The sequence below is a fragment of the Semicossyphus pulcher genome, unplaced genomic scaffold, assembly GCF_022749685.1.
Source record: "Semicossyphus pulcher isolate SPU_LCO1_2020_fin unplaced genomic scaffold, fSemPul1.0.p SCAF_18, whole genome shotgun sequence".
NCBI classification, from domain to species: Eukaryota; Metazoa; Chordata; class Actinopteri; order Labriformes; family Labridae; genus Semicossyphus; species Semicossyphus pulcher.
This window is the reverse complement of record NW_027211691.1, coordinates 7,751,238-7,776,191: the sequence shown is the minus strand read 5'-3', so window position 1 is coordinate 7,776,191 and position 24,954 is coordinate 7,751,238. Positions and strand designations below refer to the sequence as shown.

The 24,954-nt window shown below is 38.8% G+C and overlaps 1 protein-coding gene across 1 annotated transcript in view; it reads right to left on the bottom strand.

Moving 5' to 3' along the window:
• The window catches only part of snx7 (sorting nexin 7), a 44,206-nt gene extending 26,401 nt beyond the window's left edge, over window positions 1-17,805 (bottom strand). Inside the window, exons 1-7 of the mRNA XM_069667366.1 lie at window positions 17,656-17,805; window positions 7,363-7,551; window positions 5,386-5,496; window positions 4,685-4,843; window positions 4,073-4,271; window positions 3,701-3,900; window positions 2,836-2,922 (exon numbers count right to left, since the gene is read on the bottom strand). Coding sequence (XP_069523467.1) covers window positions 2,836-2,922; window positions 3,701-3,900; window positions 4,073-4,271; window positions 4,685-4,843; window positions 5,386-5,496; window positions 7,363-7,551; window positions 17,656-17,739 — 1,029 coding nt within the window. The 5' untranslated portion in view covers window positions 17,740-17,805. The remainder of the gene's footprint in view (window positions 1-2,835; window positions 2,923-3,700; window positions 3,901-4,072; window positions 4,272-4,684; window positions 4,844-5,385; window positions 5,497-7,362; window positions 7,552-17,655) is intronic.
• Between the last annotated feature and the right edge of the window lie 7,149 nt (window positions 17,806-24,954).

Genomic DNA, 24,954 nt, shown 5'->3' with positions numbered 1-24,954 from the left:
CTTTCCAATAAAGGATTAAAGTAAAGTTAAGTAAATGTTTACAGAGGGATTAATTTAGTTCCCTCTTGTTTGAAGTTCTGGAAGATTCTCATATTGGTCAGAACAGTTCAGAATTTTTGCTCAGTCCGAACACTCCCAGAGGACTGCTCATATATTTTCTGCAGGCCATATGTGACAATAAAAAGAACTCACAGCAGTGTGTTTAAGAGATGTACTGCCCCACATGGAAGTGATAACAACAGACGTCACATGTTCTTTTCTGTTTCAGACAGCTCGGTTATGGAATGTGGCTTCTAGTTATGACTGAATAGAAGCCAAGAGATCAGATAATGAGTTTTACTGCTTTAGCCAGGCTGGCTTTTTTAACCAAATCTAAAAATACATGCTCATTCAGCTACATGTTGGTCATGACAGAAAACATCTCTACAGTACAAGACTTAAGGGACCTAAGTTTATGTCTATAATCAACCCAGAGAAAGGAACTACCGTATCCCAAAATGCAGGAATTAATCTAAAAAAATAAAGAGAGATCAGTCTGATAGGGATTTCTTATTGTATAGTAGGAACAGGACCTATGTTCAAATGTAAATATTGTTTTAGACAGGCCTTAAGAATGTGAACCAATGCTTTAATGAGTGTCACAGAGCTGAGGTAAAATATGTGGGGTGAAGCTGACACTCTTTCATCACAGTACAATCTCGATACGGTATATTTTAAAACAGATGGTTGGAGTCTTTACCAAACAGACTGGATTCAGATTGTTAAAAAATGCTATTAACCCTCCTCCCCACTAAATAATTTGGGGCACCAAGACCTAAGCCCGGAGATATCAGTGATTGCCAACTGACTCTTATTGTAGTGTGTACGTCCATGAATATGCAAGTTAGTTTATGTTACACTCTGTTAGCGTCGGCTTTGGCTGCAAGTGTTTTTTTCGGCATGTTGTTATACAGTATGTCTTTCCCCATAACTCTTAATCTTGTGTGGTTTTGTTCTTCGCGCTATGAGATCTCGTGGCCAAATCTCACGCAACTTGAACCCAGTTTGTTTAATCAAAAAACCATAAGCCAGATGCACTAAAAATCTGAAACTGGACAAAAAGTTCATAAGCTGTCTAATTCATTAAATTGTTACTATTGTGTTGACTGCTGTGTGTTTGTTTTCGGATCGGGAACTTGTGAATCGGAATCGAATCGAATTGAGAAATCCTTCTCGATACCAAGCCCTAATAATCAGTTGTGACAACTTCTAGTACCTGACGAGAAACAGTATCTTGCTCTGGACCTAGTAGCTGAACTGAAGGGTGGACAGACAAAACGTACACTTTGAGTGGGTTGATTTGGATATTATAGCTCAACACTTAACATATTTTTTAATAGAAATACAACTTGAAAACAGAAATTGTGAAATTTAAAGCAGGTGAATGCATCTGTAAAGCTTTTCACTGGCTTTCCTAAAAAGTGACTTGTTTCTTCGTGCTTAATCTTGGCAATAGAACTGATGCGAACAACAAACTGGCAACTTCTTACAAATCAATAGTTTTCCCAAAACACTAATAAATCCATGAAGTCCAAGATAAAAGCTGAATGTAAGCTTGCATGTTTCCTGGGCTTGTATCCTCTCAGCTTAGTTGTTTCTATGACAAAAAGCTCTGTTAGAAACAGTAACAAAGGCATCTATTTGACATTTCCATTCTCATTAGTGCAGATCTGTTATAGGCAGAAGCAGACTGATATGCATTAGAAGCAGGAGGACTGAATTAAAGCTGCTCCGTACACACACACACAATGTTAATTAAAGCAGGAATACAATACAAGTCTGTAGGGTGAAATCTCTGTCCTCCTTCTTAATTAAAACCTTACAGATGGATTTTGATATCAGCTGGGTGAGGGGGATACACACCTGCACATCTATACACAAAAACATACACACACAAGCACTTGAATGCAAAAAGCTCAAGCTCAAGTGAAGTCTAAAAATAGCTCTGTCCTTTTCTCCTAACTTTCTGTCTTCGTCCTTTGTCTCCTGACATTTTGAAACGAGTCATCGTCTAAAGAGGATATGGGAATTTTCATTACGCCGCGATTAGCTGCTGGGCTTACAGTGTGAAATAATATTGACAGCTATTATTCCCACTGAGCTGAGGACTGATTTCGAGCCAACAAGCCTGAGTATCTAGATAATCCTCCCAGGAAGCCCTTTTTCCTCCCCAATATGAGCTGCGGGTGGCCCTGTGGGAGAGGCCCCACTCCATGATTCACTTTATTACACCTAATCTCTGGGAAGATGACTGCAGGACACACAAACACAATGACTGGCTCAGAGGGATGCAGGGATGAAAGATGGGAGTGTGTGTGTGTGTGTTGGACTTTCTATGGCTGAACTGAAACGAGACGGTCTGGTCTACTGAGGATTTCCTGTTTGCATCACCAGCTGTTCTCGCACTTACCCTTGCGCCACAAAGCACCGCTCCTGTCACCTAGCAACAGGTAGCTACCTGGCTAAATAGCCAACATAACCAACGCCACGTAACTTAACCTGCTATTTAACAGATAATGAAGTTTCAAGGCCCCTTTTGTTTTGTTTTTTGTTTGTTATTCTTTTGAGTTGAAACCAGAAACTTGTTGTTATTTATAACTGTATTCCCCGGGCGTGTGTACCATCTCGTCTGAATTGACAAGCAATAAATGTCAGGATATGTCGGGCCAAGAAGGATGCACCTAATGGATCCTTTGTGGCTGGGGAAGAGGAAGACACATTGAAGAACGTCCTTTGAAGGATGCAGCCCCCAAATTGGGACAAAGCTAGTGTGTGTGGATGTTAAATTGCACTTACTGCTTCTTGGTCAACTTTTCTGGATGCAAGGGCCTCGTTCTTGGTTTCAAAGTCTGCTTGGATGTTGTCTCTCCGTCTCATCACAGCCTATAAAAAAGAATAACATAGAAAAGCTGAATTAATTAAAAGAAATGATATTGACTGCGATGCCTTTAAGTCTAGTTCAGTATTCTCGCCCTTTTAGGAGATCTGTATTTAAGAAACTTCCAGAACATTTTCAATTACAAGGTGTGGATGGAAACCTATAGGGACCTAATCAGGAACAAAAATAATCAATAAATGCTGTTCATTTTAAAATGTAAAATTGATCGATTGTCTAAAAATATATAGTCAGTTTTAACCTAGAAACTGTTCGAACAACCAATCACCAGAATCATTATAATTGGCTCAAACCATGAGGCTAGCAAATCATGGCATTTTGTCAGCATCAGGCTAGAGTTGTAAAAATACATTTAAGATTTAATGTAAAACATATAGTAGAACGCAAGCACTATATGATATTTGAAGGAAATCCAAGCCTGCTAAATGACAAATGTGTGTTTTGCTTGAAAAAAGCCATTCCAACTCTCTGTCACTGCTGCTGCTGTCTTATAAGATAAATGCAAATACTCTTCATCAGCTCGCATTGATATTTTGATGTCCACGGAATTGAAATGAAAGATCTGCACTTTTTTTACCAGTTGCCATGGCAAATCATAGTATTGGAGCTCCACTAATATGCCTCGAACTTTTAATGAACCTACTCCAGTTAATTAAACCTAATTTCTGGAACAGGACCAAGCTAAACATATGGACCAGCAGAAAAGACTCGTCCTCTATAGTGAGGGGGAGGAGTTCAGGTATGAGCAGTCTGGTCAGGGCTCACCTTCACAGTCTCAGCACAGAGAACGTACTCGTGCAGGGCGGGAACGAGGCTCTCAGACAGATGGTGGATCTGATCTTCTGTTTCGTTACTACATCGCTCCACACAGCTGGCCACACCCTTCAGTGGATCTCCCAACTCCTCCTCTAACGCCGCCCACTGGGTGTAGGTGGGGGTGTACTGTTTCAGTTCATCAAGATACTCTTTAAACACAGAATGCACATTTAAACATGGATGAGTACAGTGGTTACCATCATTGTTCCTTTTTATAAACTTGACAGAGCATTTGCTTTGTTACTATAGCTACAGTGCAAGCAATTAGTTTTTATGAGTCTTAACAGACCATCACGTCTGTAAATGACCTCCTCAGTGTACCTCTTTGTTCCTTGATGATCCTCTGCGTGACTTTGTCCACAGAGCTGATCTTGTTACTGAAGTCTTCCACATACTCCTGCATCACAGTGAACTCCTCCGGTCGGCTCCTCAGGCCTCGTACCGAGTTAGCTACCGCCCTCACCGTCTCCCCCATCCTGCTCAGAAAGCCTGGACCCTGTTTCTTGTGAGACGACAACTCCTGTTGGAGTCACAAACCAGAGTCTTGAATTAAACAGTGCATCAATGTTGATCCTGCTCCTAGATGCATTACATATCACTTCATTTTAATAGACCATAAACAAGATTCCTGATCTGGAAAATAAAGCTGAATAACTTTATGATGAGCTGCAACTATTTGGCTCCATAGAATAAAATTGCTATTATGGGACCGTTAACAGCTAATAGCACTACTAGAGCTCACTAATGAACACATTGTATGTCACGTTTAATCCATTCCCATACAAAAAATGTTCAAGGGAAGTAAAGTGCTCTAAGTATTTCTTGTAGAGCTATTTGTTATTTTTAGTCACTTAAACTAACATCTCATTCTCTGGGATTGGTCTTTGTGTGGGTGTGTGTGTGTGTGTGTGTGTGGGAGAGATAGAGAAACACCTGTGCTGTGAGGAAGACTTCAAAGTGTTGGCTGTAGGACAGTATGGGATGCTCAGAGATCTTGTTGAGGAAGCGGTGCAGAGCTTTCCTCCGTGTCTCAATGAAGTCATCATTGAAGCGTTCCACCATGCCTTTCATCACAAATTTTTCTGGCAGCGGCTGAGGCGCAGCAAGACACAAATCAGGCTTTAAATGCGTGCAAGGCAGATTTTGTAATATCAAACAATAAAAACTGTAGTAAAATGTAATGATAGAAAAACATCTGCTACAGAGAATAAACAGCTTGCGGATCTGTCTGGTTTCAAGGCTAGCTTGGAGTGAGTGGTAGAGGGGAGTAGTGTTAGGCTGATATGACTTTTTTTTTGTGTTCAGAGCACTTTATCTGTAAATAAAAGATAATGTGTTAGTATTTGGGTACATTCCAATCACATGTCCTAAGAACAAATTAAACACGTAATATTCAAGTCCTTACAAGACAGAAGTGGATGATGAACCAAAGGAATCTTATATAGTAAGAAAAATACTCTCTTGATTTTAAGGCTCCACTGAGTACTTTGGAAAATAGCAGCTGGCAGTAATTTTAAGTGTGTATGACTTGTGGTAAATAAGTTGAAACCTCCCAAGACTCTGGTATGGTCCAAGAGGACACTGCAGCAGCCCACAGATGTGCTAAACAGACGATGTGACGCGTTGATACATACATGGACGATGAGTGTCGGGTGGTTTTCTTCCAGTCTGCTTCGGAGCCACAGGAAGTCCTGGTATCGCCGGAGTACCTCATACTCACTGGAATCAAACTCGCTCCGCGTGGTCTGGAGGAAGAAATTACGAATCAGTACCATGACACCATGAGTGTTTATCTCTGGAACCTAACAATGGTGCCACTTATACCTGATAATGTCTAGATCATACACATCCTGTATGTATGCCCCCTATTTATCACACATCCCAGAATCTCAGCAACAAATAGCACTGAGAGTGAAACTACTACAGGAGTAAACACTCCTCCTACTACTACCTCTGAGTAAGAGTTCTTGAATCTTCCTACGCTGAATGAGAAAAAGTAGAAATTATAGTTATGTTTGTTGTTTGTATTTAATGCAGAAAAAAGTACTACTTTGTTATGTGTTGGCATTATGTGAATAATAATATAGTATAATATGTAGGTATCTTAAAGGACTGTACCCAAACCTGAATCTTTTCAGTTGTTTAAAGTTTAAAAGACTGTTTATTTTTTGTTATGTGCATGTCACTCTTTCTTTTTGTTATATCCAGGCTTGGAGAGTAACGTAATACAAGTAACGATGTTATGTAATTAGGGTACCAAAAGAAGGCAAGTGTATTCAGTAACAGTTACTGAAAAAAAGAGGTAATTAGATTACAGATACAATTTTTAATGTAGCAGGATTACAATTTTAAATACATTTTAAAATGAAGACGATATAACATCTGGCGTCTCTATTCTTATAAGACCACGCACCTGCACGCACACATTACAACATTCCACAACACCCCTCCTCACAGTTGCCATGGCCTGTTGCCATCATTTTTTTCAAAGGACAAAATGGGAGCAACATCGCAGTACAGTGCAAGTTATGCCTTCCGGCTGTGAAAATGCATCATTATCCAAGGACTCAATATCTAATTTAAAGAGAAATTTACAGGTTAGACGTTAGCTGCACAGATTTTCAGTTAAAAATGTTAGCTAACTTGTTGTCTTCTACTACTACTACTACTACTACTGAAAAATAGTTTGTGACTCTGGTGATGGCCGTGGCCAGGATGGTGTGGTTAAAAACACAAGCTTCAGAATGGAATAAGTTTATGGCAGCTTATTTGAAATTTGAGTGTGAGTAGTGTGAATAGTGAAGTAACTGTAAGTGATCAGTTACGTAACTTTAAAAATGTGATACCTTGATTACCGTAGTTTACTGATTATAAATTTTAACAGGTAATTAGTAACTGTATCGGAATACATTTTTAATGTCGCTACAAATATTTGCATATTTCTGATGGATTTCTATCTTTAACTCAGAGTATAAGAAACACTGCAATGTTCATTGTCACTCAAACATACCAAGTCTGAAGTATTACCTGTAAGAGTAACATTTTTGTGTATATAATTCCTAAAATGTCAGTCTTACACACAGACTAAAAAACAAAAAGTGAAACATAGTCCTCATGCACGATAGATTGCCTCTACAGCACTGTCAGCAAAATGTTAATCACACTTGATAGCGGCAGAGAAAGTCAAGCCAGAATCTGGTTAAAGAGTTTAGCCAGCTTTGTAAGCATTTAGCACCAGGGTTTAGGTAGGGAAGCTCTGACCTCCTTTTGTATAAATTTTCCATCCCCCCTTCTTCCCATTTCCATCACAGTTAGATCTGCAGTTAGTCATCTTGAAATAAGACAAGCTTTGTAAAGCGCTGCAGTTTGTCACGCTGTCCTCCTTTGCTGCTCTGTGTACAATGAAGCAGAACGAGAAACCTGTTGCTTTAACAGACAACATGAGGGTCAAATCAGGATATACCAAGAATGATCAAGGTAGGATCATAAACGTTTAAAGGGTGAGTTCTAATACAATTGTCTGGTGAGATTGGTCGGGCATCAGTGCGAGATACATAAATAGTCATTTTACTATGCTTCATGCATACACAAATACAGCAAGACAACTTTACCTTGGTTGTGACTCTGTACATGATGAAGGTTTCGATGGCAGTGACATGGCTCTCTGGGTTATCAACAGTGATGAAGAGGTCTTTGGTGTTGGCATCATGTTGTTCCAACTCATCCTCCTCCAGTCTGTACTGGTTGACCATTGAGCTGGGAGAGTTGGGCATTGGACTTCCATCTGCCAGGGATGTATTCTGGAGCAAAGAGACAATGCCACTTTTAGCCCACAGTGATACTGACAGCAAACAAGGCCTGTCAACAGATTTCAAAAACATTAAGTCTTTGAAGAAACACAGTCAGATGTGCATCATTATCCCCATTTATGTCATTTATTGTACCTTTTCCCTCATTAAGACAGCAGCAAGTAGTCAGACAACTAACTAATACATTTTAAGCTACCCTAGTCTTAATTCATCGCTTCATGCATATGAAAAACGCATATGAAAATGCATATTCATATTCAGTCAATTGCAAACATTTGACCTATAATAGAGTGAACCCGGAAAACACCATGCACACATTCAAAACATTTGGCCAATAAGATGAAGCCCCAGCTAGCCGTCATCAACCCTTAGATTGGTGGTAATTTGGTTGCAACTGAATGCTTGGCTAAGACACAGGAACTGTAACTATAGCTAAAATGCGCACTTTCTTTGTTTATTAATCACATGAAATAATGGTTGAACAAAGTTATTGTATTGTAGCATATCACTGATTTTCCACATATCATGCAAGACAAGTTGCAATGTCGGCCGACATTATATATTTCTTGTGGCTCAGTAAAACATAAGGGTTTCTTTAAAGTTATAATCGCGAAGATTTTTCTAAATAAATGTCTGTTAAGTCACTATCTATCACCGAATGAGGTAACACAATGGTGACTGAGCCTATGGCCCACTGATGAAAGCCTTTGCATTTGCAGTATATAGTATTATTACAGACTGGGTGTCTGTGGCAACAAAAGCGGCGCCCAGAAAGTGACGCGTTTTCCATCACCCAGCAGCAGTTGGTCTGCCAGAGAGGGTAGTTGTGAGTAAACAGTAATCTACTATGGCTGAACAAACGAAAAGATCGATGACTACAGATAGAACTTCAAAAATAAGTGAAAATCCAAAGAATAAAAAACTATCAACAGTCTAAAGAGCAAAGCAAAAGTCAGTGAGGAAAAGAGTTACGTTACAACCGTATAAGGGAGCCAACCATAGACGTCTGGTTATCTGGGACATATGCCCCCGCTATTGCCTTTTATTGCCATAAGGTACCGCCAAATAAAACGAAACTGAGAACCTCGAGATCATCAGTCAAATTATGTGACTTTCTTCTTTTCTTACCAGCGGTCTCCCACACATGCAAACACTGTCTGATTTAGAGTGTGATTATTTACATCTTGCAGCTATACAGTATAAAATGGAAACATCCTGTATGTTTTCACTTTTAAAGAAACACTCGAATTACATCCGTTCATTACACTCTGTTGTCATTACTACATTTAAGTTACATTTAAGTTTTGCCTGCTATTGCATTAAAATACACAATTGAACAAATTATACATTTTACAGAGCATGTTATTCTAGAAAACTGTGGCTGCTTTGACTTTCAGAACTTAGTATTTTTAACAGTGATAAATCCAGTTTATCTTTACTACTAACTCTGGGAGCCATCTGGGCCCTGTGGGCGCAGTTTCAATTTAAAAACCTATCCAGATGGTGTGTGGGGTAAGAACTGAGTGAGGCTAAATATGCTTAGTGAAAAAAATAGAATGGATTAATCCCCAATTAGACCATCCCCTCTCTTACACACAGAGTGTACTGTATGTTCAGTAATAGAGATTGAAACTTTTGCCGTTTAATACTGTTAAACTCAGAGCAGCAGTAAGCTCTAAGAAGGTTAGATACTGTTTTGCTGATATTTATGACAGATTTTATATACAGCATCATTTTATCAAAAGACAAAGTGAAACCTAGACTTTCAGGTTATATTCTGTTAAGAAACCTCACTTAAAATCTTCAACAACTCAAATTACAGTCCTGGAAAGGAGCCTTCCTCACTCGTGTGCCATATGGCTCGCTACAAATGTAGAAAAGGTTTGTTGCGTTTTCAGAAACTGAAATGAAAGCTGTCTGTCAAGTTATATTAAACATGTTATCGCGAAGATTTCAGTTTTGTTCTCTTTGGCGCCTTTAATGCAATAAATGGCAATTACAGCAGTGCACTTCCCAATTTAACCAGGGCTGCTTCTCATGTCTCTTATTTGATATATCCTCGCTCCTCGCTCGAACCTGAAGTAGTTCCGGAGCCGCCATATGGAGGACCGTCTCAAAAGCTCTTATCGCTGCTCAGAGGAGCGAGGAGCGAGGAGAGAGGAGAGAGGAGAGAGGAGGGAATTCAGAGGAGCGATAAGCGAGGATACATGAGAGCAGCCTCCACAGAAGTCTTTTACTGGCTGACATGCCCCCTTATTAGAGATCAGTCAGTGATTGGACGCTGCAGCACATTGGACTTCCGTGAAACTTCACAACATCACCGGAGTTTCATACCGTAGAGAGGAAGGAGCGGACCTTAAAACAGACTTTACAGGGCGCCTTGAAACCGACTATAAACAACATCGGTATAATAAGTCTGTATTTGACAACCTGTGATCGTTTCGAATGAAACATTGATCATAACTTGTTGTAAAATATATAAAATGCAGTGAATAACTGCAGATTTCATTTGTCTGAGTCTGAGTAAAAATAAGTTCAAAAATCAAAAGTAGCAAAAACAAATTAAATACTATTAAATTTAATCTAAAAAAATAATACCTCATGTCATGATCAGTTATTTCCCTGCTAACTTTTATCACGGATGAATGAATGAATTGGAATGAGGGAGCAGGAGAGTCTCTCTGTCAGCAGGTAACACTTTTTACGTGTGAGACTGATCATCATTGAATTCGGGTTTGATCAGCATGACGTGATTTCTATTTACTTAGACTTTTAGCCTAATAAATAATGTTCATAGTTCATGAACAGACAGCATTTGGGCTTATGAAATAATGAATTTAGATCAGATACTCAGGGATCAAAAATGTAAATAATGAACAAATAATATAAAGGCATAGTGCTGGTAAGAAATGTCCGTATGGCTCGACTGCAGCCTGTTCTTCATGTGCAGGTGTTTGTTCAACAGGTAACAGGATACAGAAAGAAAACACTGTTACTGTGTGTTTTATTAAAATTAATACAGTGCACATGTGTACAGACACAAACAGCTGTTAAAGCAGACTGACAGCTGATCCAGCTGTGATCAGCTGATGCAATCATCACAAACGGACGTTGCAGCACTTAACAGACATCTCATTTCTCTTAAAAATCATTCCCTCGTTTCCTCCATTCCTGGCTCCTTTTGTTACGGTTGTAACTCTTGATTTTCCTCAGTGACGGTTGCTTTCCTTTTTAGACTGTATGCCTTCATCTGTGCGTCAAATTTGTTTCTTTCCCACTTATTTTTTAAGTTGTATCTGTAATCATCAATCTTTTCTTTGTTTGTTCAGCCATAGTAAACCGGAAATGCAGCCACGTAGCTCCACCTACCCTCTCTGGCAGACCAACCACTGCTTGGTGAAGGAAAACATGTCACTAACTGGGCGCAGCTTTTGATTTTTTTTTGTGAATGTCACCACAGACACCCAGTCCATAATAATACTTTATACTGCAGATGCAAAGGCTTTCATCAGTGGGCCATAGGCTCAATCACCATTGTGTATCTCATTTGGTGATAGATAGTGACTTAACAGACAGAAAATCTTCAAGATGATCACTTTCATGAAGAATGGCCAAATCAAATTTATAGTTACCTCATGACATGTTGCATATAGAGCAGGTCTGCTGCACTGTACTCTAAGCTGGGTTGAGGAAGGAGCCATCGTTAGAATTTCTGTCTAAAATTATTTCCTTTTTTTAATAACTGGCACAATATTTCTGGCACTTTTTTATGATCTCAATCAATGTTGACCACCAACCACCACGACTCATCTGTAGTGACTCATAAGAATTGACTGAGGAGGATTTTTAAATATCAGTAGTAGTAGTAGACTACCATGGCTTTAAGAAATTGTACCTAACTGTAACAGCACTGTTATTCATTTGTCATCACAGGCTTTTCTATAGTAAACTCGTCACATTCAAATGATCCAGTTTACACAGCTCACAGCAGTGAATCATAAGTGTACTGCTTGCAGCTCTCCGTGGTGGAACAACAGCTGAGAAAGTGCTGAGGTCAGCAGAGGATCCAGAGCCCTGCCCCCCTGTTCTGCTCCACAGTGAAAAACATGATGACAAACTTGTCTCAAAGATAGTCTGGTTATCATCTGAACAAACATTTGCAGCAGGGAGCTCTCTCTCTGTATCTGTGTATTAATGGAAACACGGCAACATGTGGTTAACTTCTAACTTCTGCTTAAAACTACGGTACCCAAGTTTATTTAAACCACATTACATGCAAAGAGAAACCACCACAACTAACGTCCATTTCTCTGTTATGAACAGGCTGTTATGATAACTGCCTGATGCAATGTGTTACATACAAAAACAAATGTGCCCACAGCTAACTGTAACTGTTCAACAGATCAGTGGTTCATGGGAAAAGCAGCTTCAGATCGTAGTCAAAGTACAGGCAAAGCCCTACAGCTACATTAACCATATCAATGACATGCCTCACTAGAAGTAGATACACTGTCAACTGAACCTTCCTGACATTGGTAATCCATCAGCAGCCTAATTTGACTTAAATCTGGATTTTCAGAGACAGTTTTCTGAGCTGGTTTATAAATTAATAAAAACTTTCAAAAATTCTTCATTCTTTATATCCAAATATGGATCAAGGCATCTGTGTCTTTTTGTGTACATTTGCATTATTGACGATGGGTACTACCTGTACATAGAATAGAACGGGCTTTACAACGTGTAAAATGTCGCCAAGTTTTTACAATGCATAAGGAAACAAATAACAACAAACTAAAAGTAACCTATAAATTGTATTCCCTCCTGTCTTGATCATTGAGTTACTCTCAGATGTACATCTGCTAAATGACATTGTAACGTTGTAACATTGTAAAAGCTGAGTAAATAAGATATTTAGTGTAACAGAATTCATGAAAAGCTTCACTATGCTAACTGACTATTCTCTAACTTTGTCTTTCTGCAGTTTGGTGCTGGCCCGGAAGTGTACGGTACTTTGTGGAGCTCCTTTTTTTAACACAGCCTCCCGCTGTGACTGAAATCAACACTATGAGAGCGCTGTGAGTAAACCAAAACAGTTAAGTTATGGACCAGACTAGGGATGCATGATATTGGATATTTTGCCGATATCTGATATTTTCCAACCCTTTTTGCCGATTGCGATACCGATATATTAGGCACATGTTTTTTTTCTTCTTTCTTCTTATTGTAGTGGCCCACTGGCAGATGCAGAAATAACATAATACAGTGCTTTTTAAAATGTACACATTCACTGGGCAATATAAGAAAAGTACTTAAACTTAGGTTAATTACAAAATGCCATATTTATTTGTATGTAACATTTTCTTTCAAATAAAACTGTAATATTCAAACTTCTCCTTGCAAGACTGATGCTGAGCAACTATTGCAAATGCTAAAACTGCCATACTGGAGACATCTTGCACCCTTCTTCACACTTGACAGAAGAGGCGTGGTGCATTCACGTACACAGTCAGGCAAAAATAATGTCGTAGCATTACGTCAAGCTTTTTTAGGGAATCATTGAGCATTTAGGCATAATTAAAGTGTTGTTTTATCAGTGGAAAATATCTGCAGAAAATCTCCGATATGTCATTTTCAAGACATAATCTGCAGATACCGATAACGTGCTGATGATACCGTGCATTCCTAGACCAGACAGATAATTACTAATTCTCTGTGGGTTAATCAATGCTCGAAACCACTTTCACATTGTCATATTGTTAATACCAAATCCAGCGAAAATATATCCATCTTATCCCTATAAGAAAACCTGCAAGATCCCCCACTCAAGTGTGAGCCAGGTTCTTTCTCTTATTTGGAATCAAAAGTGTATGATAAACTTTAAATCATGTTTAATTTTTACATTAATGGTGTCAAAATAACACAGAACACTGCAAGATTAGCCTACTTTTCTGATGCCTTGCTTTTACAGTATGCATATTCAAACAGTCCATTCAATGGCTAGTCATCATTTAGGCCTATCGATCAAAACGGTCCTATTATATCTGGTGCAGTGTTTTGGATGTGAGAATTGGCTGTTTGTCTTATATAATTATAAACTGTATATTATTTAAAACTGCATGTTGCTCAGACAAGCCAAGACATTGGAAGATACAACCTTGGGCTCTGGGAAATTGGACGCTAGTGTTCACATGAATGAACTTATTATAGCACAAAATGAAAATGTGTCTTTGTGAGTGGCAGTGGGAGGACACACTGCATGAACAACAGGTTTACATTTTAACAAGTTACATAATGCAAATATTGACAGACTGTTTTTGTCTGATGCCATAAGGGAAGTATGGCATGAAAAACCTGTTAGGGGGAGGATGGGGTCTGGTTAGTTTGGTGTTCAAACCATCCTGTCAACACTAGTTTAACCATGACCATAATATTTTCCTGGACCCATGCAACCAAGCAGTTTAAGTTGAGCTACCTAGAGTTAAAACAATGAAGCTAATATGGTTATTACTTGTGCCATATGGTTATGTCTTTCCATAAAAGATGCATATTTGTTAACTTTAACTTCAGTCTAAGTTAAGGGGAAAAGGCTAAAGACTAAAGAAATGTGTAATCATTAACCTTATCTAATTACATCTTATGTGTCAAACTGAGCTTATTAAAAAGGTGTGTATTCCTGTGTACATCGTATCATTCCACAATGTATTTCACTTTATGGTTCTTTTCCATCTGGTTGATCAACACATAGAGCATCTTTTCTATTGTGATTCGAAAAAACATTATTTTATCGCAAAATGCTTCTGGCAGGATGATACTAATAAATGCTCATAAATTCTTACTATCAGAATCAGCAATACATTACATGCTCATGTATTAAGTAGGCTAACACTCAAGATGATGAACAGTTCTGCGATTCTTTCAATCAAACTCTGGACAGTTTTAATGTCTTACATGCAAATGAGATGATATTACTAATAACTATTACTATTACTAATATTAAAAAAACATCTCCAACAAGGAGAACACAACGTAGTTGCCACTGACAACACCAATTCACACTGTCTTACAACAGCCTGACACTGACACCAAGTCTCACTGTGATCTGTTGTTTGATGGTTCCAAACAACATTTGTGGTCCACCGACATTTAGCGGCCTCTTTTTTAGGTATACCTCAACAAGCTGCTGCATACAAGATCATGCCATGACTATGATATGATTTACAAGGTGTATAATAAGTTCTTGTAGATTCAATCATATGTTCATGCCTGAGGTTGTTAGAGGTTCAATATTAAGACAGGTATCATTCTAAAGCGGCTGGTGGTCCAGCAGCACACTGATGCCTGCCTTTTTTTAGTGCATTTATGTTTTAAACAAACTTGCTGGGGACCTCTACAATGTAACTGTAGTTAAAAAAGAATTCATTCATTCATTGTTCATTATGCTTACACCTGTTGGGAGGAAAACACAGGGCTTGAAAAGGCCTGGTGGAATCTCTGAATTTATACATCATTCAGACCCAATAGTCCTCACACCAGCACACCACAATCTCAGCCCAAAACAAATGGGCTTGTAGGCCAACCATCCCCCATAAGAAGTCAGATTTCATGGTCAAACACACAAATTTCACCTTGCAGACAACCCATCTATATGTAATAGTCTAATAAGGGGGGCTTTGAGTTGGGTAGGACCTTGGAAAGTGGACTGAAACAGTCGCTGCTCACCGACAGCCACTTGCTGAGCTGAGAAGCTCTAAAGGAGAGAACTGGGTCAAAGTCAGAAATATTTTCACACCCGCTCTAATCTGGAGCCATTGACTTTTTATCTTCACACCTCAATCGAGGGGCTGTTTATTAGTCTTACTTCTTCCATGTTGACCACTGGCTTAACAGGAAATGTACTTGTGAGGTGGTAAAGAAGAGAGTCTGTGGGGAAATAACAGGCAGAACCAGAGTCTCTGCTGAGTGCTGAGTTGAATCAGTCCATCACTGTCAGTACTTGTGGTTGCCACTAAGAGGAATTTCTTCAATCGGCTGAGCAACCTAAAGCCATGTAACTTAATTATTAGCTTGCAAGTGATCCTGCTCTTGCTAGCTACCAAAAATATCAAGTAAAATATGCTTATGGTTGCAAAAGTTGGAATATTAATGCCGTTAGCGACTCAGCTAAAAACTTGGTATTGATCCCTGCCATTTCTCATTTACAATGCTGTTTGGTTGTCCCCCTCTATTTTTAAACACAGAGTGGTCCAATAGTTTCATTTAAGCAAGAGAGCACAGCGCATTAAACTCTGAAAGCCATGCCCACCAATAGGGGGATGAAAAACAATCAGCGGTACTATGCAGCCAAGTGCTTAAACACTAAACATGTACTAACTGCTGGGATGCTTATAAAAACTGAATTCTGGGTTCTTTACTATGTTGGTTGCACTTCCTTCCAACACACAAAAGCTTTGAGGCATGTTTCTGTCATTAGCTAGCAGAAGAAGTGACAAGGTAGCACCTTCACTTAATCAAAGATTGATCAAATATAAAAACAATAGAGAGCGATGGACTGTTTTACCATCTTGGGGGGTGGACTTTATTGCACGCTGTTTCTCTAGAGGGACTTACATTCACTAACATGCACAAACATGCACGCGCAACTGGACTGGCTACCATAACAAAGAACAGAAAAGCTCAAATTACAACACACACAGCGGGAGTGTGACTTTACTCCTGTCCAGTCAGGACCCCACTCGACTAAACTTTTACATAGCAAATATTTGTTTTGCTGCTAAATCATTTTTCAAAATCCCATTTATAAAACCTTTACAGGTAGTGGTTATTTTATGTTGAATAACCACTACCAGTTTGGTGTTTCTAATATTTGACTTCCTCATTTACATGCATGAGGGTGCAGAGCACAATGCTAAAGTCCAACAAAATTAACACCTCAATGTAAAAAAATAAAAAAATACACAGACTTTACTAAAACATACTTAATAGCTGAATAGTTGTATTGGATTGTATTAGATGCTACAGGTGTACTTCAAAGTGACCGTTGATTGTATGGCCAATACCCCCTGTACCTGCAGCCTGACTGTTGAATAAGTAAATAGACTGAAGCTGCACTTCTATTGCAGATTTGTTTGAGATCTCCCTTTGTTCGCATGTTGAACAAAACCAAGCCCAGCACAAACACACAGAAAGCAAAACACAAAATAAAGCCATTATTACCCTGATCCTCCAACTGTTACCAATACCGATACCATGTTCCAACATCTGACAGAAGTAAAAACTATATGAATAAAGTGTAAACAGGCTTATATACTCCAGTGTTTGTCTCTAACCAACCAAGAGTTAGCCGAGTACGCCATTGCAAGTAGTTATAGAATTAAGAAATACACAATATACTGTATTAAAAAGTAATTTGTTGTAGCCTATATGAAAAAGCCCTTATAAAAACACCAAAGTGCATATAGAAATGCCACACTACATCGTAGCCTTGATTATAATAAATGACCCACATAACATTGCACCTGTGTCTGGTAGGCCTATTTAATATTAAGAGGAATATTTTAGTTCGGCTTTAAAATAATGAATCAATAACATTAATATCAATAACATATAATATCAATTACATTTCAAAGAGCAAACTAATGTACTGGGCCTACATGTTGGTTTATTTGGAGCCATACCGAATAGAAAAGGGAGAGATTGGATAAAGCTCTGACATGTGTTCGGGGGTAAAGTCTTGGAACTACGGAAATAAACATTAAATCATTAAAAATCTGATTGGAGTTCGGCGTGAGTCTTTTCATGAAAGACACTCAAAGCAGAAAGGACAGTCGGGTCCTAAGGTCAGCCCATCAGCTGATCCAGGAAATTTGGTTTCCTTCCCTGTCTTCGTGACACTATGTGGTACACCACTGACTGTCACAATATTCTGCACCGACTATAGGAAACGTTTCTTAAATATAATTCTTCTACAAGTGAGAGTTTAAAGGGGAATGATAGTAGACTACCTGTGGCAATTTCCACGTAGCAAGAAAGGCAATGGAACAGTTTGAAGCTGGGAGCTCGAAGCTTTCGGCTTGTTTACAGGCAGTTTTTCTTTACCTTGCTGAAAACTTCCAGGTCTTCGTCCTCGTCCAGGTCCAACATGTGTCCTGAGAAGTCCGCAGGGACCGCTTGTTCACTCATCTCTCTCTCAAACTTTTTAAATGAACTGGGTTCATGAGACAGACCTGAGGTAAACTTCCACCACAACTTCGGAGCAGCAGCAAGACACCGGTAGCGAACAAGAACAGCACTTCCTAAAAAGTTTTCAAAATAAAAGCCAAACGTGTGCACTCGTTAATTTTTAGTCATCACATTTTTCTTGCTAGGATTTTACAAGCACCGACTGTAGTTTGGTTGCAGTCCAAAGTGTTGTGACAGTTATAGAAAATATTAAAAAAATATATTGTTTAGATAGTATTAACTATCTATTGTAAGCAATGTGTCTGGAGAGGGAATGAGGAGGGAACTACTTTGTCATGGCTGTGAAGTTTCTCAGTCATCCCGGTCATGATCCAAAAAGCAACTGGACTTGGTTAAATGTATTTTGTCATGACAATGACATAGTAATAGTTCTTCATGTGGTTTAGTAATGTCATGTCACATCTACGTGCGCACTTAGGTCAATAAGTCAATTCATTGACTGGTCAATGGTCAATTCCTACTTAAATACAACAAATGTTTTTGTTATCGTCTCTTTGAAATTCCATTTCACTCTAGATTTAATAGTCAGTCATTTTAACAACTTTAGGCTACATCAGTGAGCAACATAATGTGGTGTAAGTGATAATAAACAAACTAATTATGACGCTATCATTATTATTATTCTCTATAATTCTCACAAATATAGGCCTATATAAATACTAAACTTTTGTCTTTATTATGACGTGTTAGAATCAAAATATTCCTTACACATCTCTTCTCTTGCTTTTGTAAATTATCTTACTGTAAATATCAGAAATAGGTGTATTTGTTTTTTTGTTTTTTTTGACTGAGGTATGTTTAGTTTTGCAAAACCGAGTAGTTCAAATAAATAGAGGCTTTTATTTTAGCGAAACATCAACCTACTTCCGCTAGATTTTCACTCTTTACGCAGCTGAATCTCTAGAGCGCAGACGCGGAAGGGTCAGAGCAGAAATCACTCCCTTCATGTTTCTCTGTGGTGGAAAGGTGCAGGGCGGGCCATTTAGCTCTTTAGTTATCCACGACATCAAAATGAATATCAATGATGTAGAAATTCTCTACTGTGACATCGCCTCAATTAGATAAAACAATGGGAAAAAAATGACGCATTTTAAACCAAAGAATGTTGCATTAAAGAATGTAGTGCAGGCCACATTTTTGTCCTAGAGGGAGAAGACGTCAAACTGCTTTACTGCTGCAGTTCATGACTGTAAAAGCATACTTCCTTTCAAAACTGTTCCAGTGCACTGCAGATAGATGCATAGCCTTTTATCAAAAGACAAAAATTACACAGTAGGCCTTTATTATTAAAAAACAAAACAAAGATATTTTATTAGATATGTGTATTAAATAAACAACAGCATTAGTTTTCTACACAAATAACATTTATTGTACGGGATCATGTGCAATGTTCAACATTTTTTTTAAAACCTTTAAAGCCACTTAAAAAGTGTGACAGGTAACTGACTTTTAAGAACTTATATTTAGGAACTGTATTAGACTATGAAAGCAGCTTACAGACATCAAAAGTTGGTTAAGATTGAATGCCCCCCAGAATATTCTTTAGACAAGGATAACTGACTTGCCCAGAGTAGTATGTTGATGCTCTAACAGGAATCTGGATCTTTAGGTGCTTTGAAGCTAGTTTACACTTGATCTGAATCTTTTGTCAGAGCAACAAGTCTTTCAGACGTAACCTGCAAAACTGCAGGGTTATTGCTTATTGACAGTTAGATACATAAAAAAGTCCCTTTATCTTGAACTATATCCAAATAATTTGCATTCTAACATTTATATGGAAAAGGTGTTTATTCTGTATAATTAGGATTGCAGATGAGGACATGCACTAGTTGTAAATCAAAGAGAGCTGTGTTCAACTTTTTGAACACAAGGATAATGATGTTAAAATAATAGGGGTTTTTTCCTCTTCCCTCTTTTTCTTGTAGCAATTAAACTAAAAAAATATTCTACAGCTTTTATTGTTATATGCTTGCATGGCTATATTATCTATCATCAAAAACATTGTATTTGGCTTTGAGAGACAAACCTTACATTACTAGCTCACATTGTTCCAGTTTATTCTCAGTCTATACCAGCCAATTGTAATAACCGATTATGTTATGGATTTTGTGTCCAGGGGCAAATTAGTGACACAAACTTGGAGTCCATCACTGACCTGATATAGAGCTGTAGATTTAATATTTCTCTTCATCTGAACTAAGTCACAACAACCAATCACAGCTCAAGTCAGGAATTGTCCTTGTGCTTTGACATTACTATGTTTGCATTACTGTAAAACCTCTTCTCAAAAGAACAAAAACATGTGTGTGTATGTGTCAAATGTAAAATAGATTATCAGAAGCAACCAAAGGTTCCAAAAAACAACAGGTCTCAGCCTGGGAACATTTCCAAGTCCAGGCTTTTATTTGCTGGCTGCTTCAGCTCACCTCGGAAAGCTCATTTCATGCTCAGCCAGCACACTGCACCTGGAACAATATAATATATTCAAGCGTATTTGTCAGAGCAAGACTTCCTATCACCTTCAGCCTTGTCAACACATGGCTGCACAGTCAAACTCACTGTCGCCTCGAGGACTCAAATAACTGTCAGAACACAAAGAGAGAGTGCAGACTAACACGGGGGAGCTGTGTACAGATGGAACAGTAATTTGCATAATGTGATCATAATCTTTACTTACTGTAGTGTGGCTGGCCGGCAGGCAGCGCTGACAGACAGGCTCGGCTCCACCAGCAGAGGACGAACCAAAAGATGTCACTGTTGCACAAGCCGTGCAGTGCGTCACGCTTCAGTCTGTCCCCGATAGATGCATCCTGGCCATCGATCACATGCACATCCTTCTCTGTGTTCACCACAGCTGCTGCCTCACATATTCACCATTCCTTCACTCCACAGCAAACACTGCTTCTGGAAATAGACAGATTTTTACATAGTTTTACAATAAGGATAGCTTTTCTAGACTCAAGAAAAAACATCTCTTGAAAAGGTTGATTTATTTAGTTTGGCTTTGTAATCCAATTTCTATTACTTTCCCCCCTATATTCTTTAAACACACACACTATCAGGGCGCAAGATAATGTTGTCAGTGTTATATTGACATTGTCTAAACCTCGTCTTAACCCCAACCCCATTACTTCAATGTCAAAAAAGTAAATTAAACTTGACATTAAAAGAAAGAAGATAAATGCAAAGAAAATAGTTATATATTAGTAATAAATATGATCCTTGCTCTATTAAATTATGTACCCACAGCCCTAAACTCATATCCTCTGTCAGCATGCACAGGCTTATAGAAGATGATTCCAAAAAACAACCAGCAAAACAATCACTCAATTTTTCAATCAGCATTTCACCTTATCAGCCATAACAGTCCACATATATAATGTGTTTTGTTTAGCTTCATGCATTTCACTCTATTTTGGTTTTAATGTTTCCTTGCATATTATGTCACAAGCAAAAGACATAACTGTAAAATGTGGTACAGTGCAGCTGTACATGATGTGACATACTTGGCATTAATATGTGCACCAGGCATCATTTGCTTTTAACACAGTATTTAATTGAACGTTATATCCTCATTTGGACATGGCATGGTTATTTTGCATTGGCATGCGTTCGTCAATGCCCTTTGTCTTCCATGTTTATCTTATGTTACCTTAATGTGAGTGGCCATCTGGGTGAGAGTGTTGGTTTGACAAGAAGAGAATAGAAATTAAGATGAGGTGGATAACTGGATAAGGGGACAGTGTTGTTCATGTTTTGGACTTTTTCTGTTGAATCAGTAACATGTTTAGAAAGGAAAGAATGTCCAAGTGAATACGAGTGTTTCCATAACAAAGATAGCAAATTCGAAGAATTAATAATGCTCATTTTTCCATTGTTATTTTGTTATTAATATGATATATTTCTTATTTAAAAAAGCATGTTAATATCACTTTGGCCAAGTGGCCCATATAGACAAGTGAAGATTTTAAAACTGAGAACACATGAATTTCCTTCATGCTTCGACTAAATCATCTTGTAAACATTACTGTCCCAATGGCATTTATTTGCCAACTAGGAAAGCTAACATGGCTTTTGTCCTATGGCCGACATTGTTTGTTTTGTCAGCTTGCTGCTGCTATCTGACAGATTACATTTTGTTTTCACAGTTTCCTCGATGTTTGCGATAACGTGTTGGGGTGCACCTGCACACTGAAATGTAGCATTCAGAGCAACAAGAACACTTTGGCGCATCCCTAGATGTCTTTACGCTTCCTTTCCAATTTTGTTTTTGTCAGAAACACGTGACATTACCTATAAACAGCACTGTCCTTAATCAGGGAAGATTTTGAGAATGTAAATAAAGGTAAATAGCAGAAGTTTCAAATCTTAAACATTCTCAAAGATTTGAATTTCTACAAATTTAAAGAAGTTATCAAGAGAACTGAAATATCAGCATGGAAAAAAAGGACTAGATGAAAACCCTTTGTTATTTGATTCAGGGCAAAATTCCCAACAGTCAGTCTCCACTTGTATCGACTGATCCAGAGAAAGCAGAGCTGTTTATGATCAAGTTGTGACGCATCAACTAAACAGACTGTCAAATTGTGCATTTACTTTGGAATCAATGATGTTTTACTCCCAGCTCACTTGTGTCGATGTGTCATCACGTCGCTCGCTCAAACATCACCAATTATTCCTAATGGACACAAGATAATCAATACTTATTGATCCTTTCTCTGCTCTACAGTAACAATTACTGCGTGTCTTCCACTTGTTTGGGTCAGATTGTTCAGTCTGCACTCAGCGCACGTACACACTCACATATGCACACACACAGCGCCGCACATAATTATCTATTCAAACACTCCACAGGATATTTTTTCTGTATTTTCTCTAAATGCACAGTGCCAATGGCATTACAAACAATGTGTCGTTCCACTTTTGGCATTTTGCAATTCAAAACGATGCGAGCGCTGCCTGAGCGGAATACTGAGGAGCAGCGAGAGGCGTTCCAGCCAGCAGCATTAACATACAGGAAGCCATTATCACATCTGGCCTTTGCAGCCAACAGGAAGACTCCTGCATGTGTGTGTCGGTGCATCTGTGTGTGTGTTTGCATGCACGTTTCAGTTTAATTGCATGGGTCGACCTCATGTGTCTGTGTTAATTGTGTCCTTCGTGCACATGTAAATGTAGGTGTCTTTCTGTTGGTACATATCAATGAAGCAGATGCGATACATGCTTGTATGTGGTGTCTGTGTCTGTGTGAATTACATATGTGTGTGTGTGTTTGTGTGTGTGTGTCTCCCCGTCCCCCACCTTTCAGATTAGAGGCCTCTGTAATGGTTCTACAAAGGTCAGGGTTTTTCTGTGGTTGGGATGTAGCGGCAGACTGTGTTTAAAGGTCACCACACCACACCATTGCATTATCTCCCTGCCATTTCATACCAGTTTGTCTGTCTGATTGATTTTTAAAAATAAAGCTTCACCTCCTCCAAGGCTCAGTGTGGCTGCTTTTTCTTTCAGAGTAAAAGCAGGGAAATGGAGGGAGAGCTTTCTAAGTGTTAGACCGGAAGAGACTTCTAGTTTTCTTGCCTCTGATGGTGACAATGATGATGAGAGCTTGCTTCAGTACGGGTGGCTTGGTTTTGTCTGGGTGCACTGTGATGCATCACACCCTCCCTCTGAGCAGGTGTGGAATCAAACGTCACATCGGTCAGTGCTCTAGCTTTAACATGGAAGTGTGAAAAGTGAGTATTTCTGGAGGTGCAGTCTGGTATCTGCTTCCCTGCAGCGAGAGAGACCTGTTGGCACAAGACGTTAGTTTGGAAACAATGAGCGAGAGAGACATGTTCAACTTCAGTTTTCTGATTAACATGGCAGTTATGACATTATGACATTTGGATTGTAATATGTAAACACCTAAAGGCATGAAGGTGGATTAAAACTACTTTTATTTTAATCTTTTGTTAGTTTGCGTTAGCATCATAAAATAGAGGTAAACAACCAATATTGATTACTGAACTCTAAAGCTTTCATCTTTAATCTGCTGCATTATAGACCTTATTGCCTTAAGAGGGGTACACAAGATAATTCCCCCCTTCCTACAATCATAAGCAAAGCCACGATTTTTTGATGGTTCTAAGGATTATCTTGGCAGACGTTCCTGTGGTGTGAGGTATGTTTAGAGTGATTTTACTTCCCCCGATCTGCTCGGAAGGCCGTCATGGCCGCACCGATTTCAAATCGTAAATTTTAAACGTGTTCAATATTTACGATCCGCTATACTGTTGTGTGGGGGGAACCCCGATGACAGCAGAGCACGCAGTCTGTGGATTGTCACGTGGTACAAAACAATAGTAGGGAAGCAAGCTGACTGAAGAAGGAAGCACAACAACCACAGCCATGGTGACAAAAGGGGAACATAAAGTTACATGTACAGCCCATGTTCACGCCGTCTTCACCACTTCGTCCACAGATTGTTCTTTTTTTCAAGGCAAGCCAGTGGAGGCAGTGCGATGCTTTGGGCAATGTTCTGCTGGGAAACCTTGGGTCCTGCCATTCATACGGATGTTATTTTGAGATGTACCACCTATCAAACATTGTTGTAGACCAAGGACACCCCTTCATGGAAACAGTATTCCCTAATAGCAGTGGCCTCTTTCAGCAAGATAATGTGCCCTGCCACACGACAAAAATGGTTAAGGAATGATTTAAGGAACACAACAACGGGTTCAAGTTGTTGACTTGGCCCCAAAATTCCCCAGATCTTAATCCAATTGAGCATCTGTGGGATGTGCTGGTCAAACAAGGGGGTTCTACACAATATTAGGCAGGTGGTCATAATGTTATGGCTGATCAGTGAATATACATAGGCTACAGTGCAGCTGATAAAACCCCATTAAACTTCTTTATATAGCTGAAAGTATTAACATTCAGCTCTGTCTGTATTGTGCTTGATGATATGTTTTTGGTTTGTGAGCACTTTGCAATCTGGGCTACAAGCCCAGGCTCAGTAAAACTATTCAGTATAAAGAAAATCATAATCAAAGGAAACGTATGTATCTGTAATTAAATAACACAAAGGCGAGGGCTCGTTCACTGCTGCTTGCAGCACACGTAAATCTATTTATGTTTTTGTTTTTTTCTCTGAGAACATTCAAGTAATTTGGT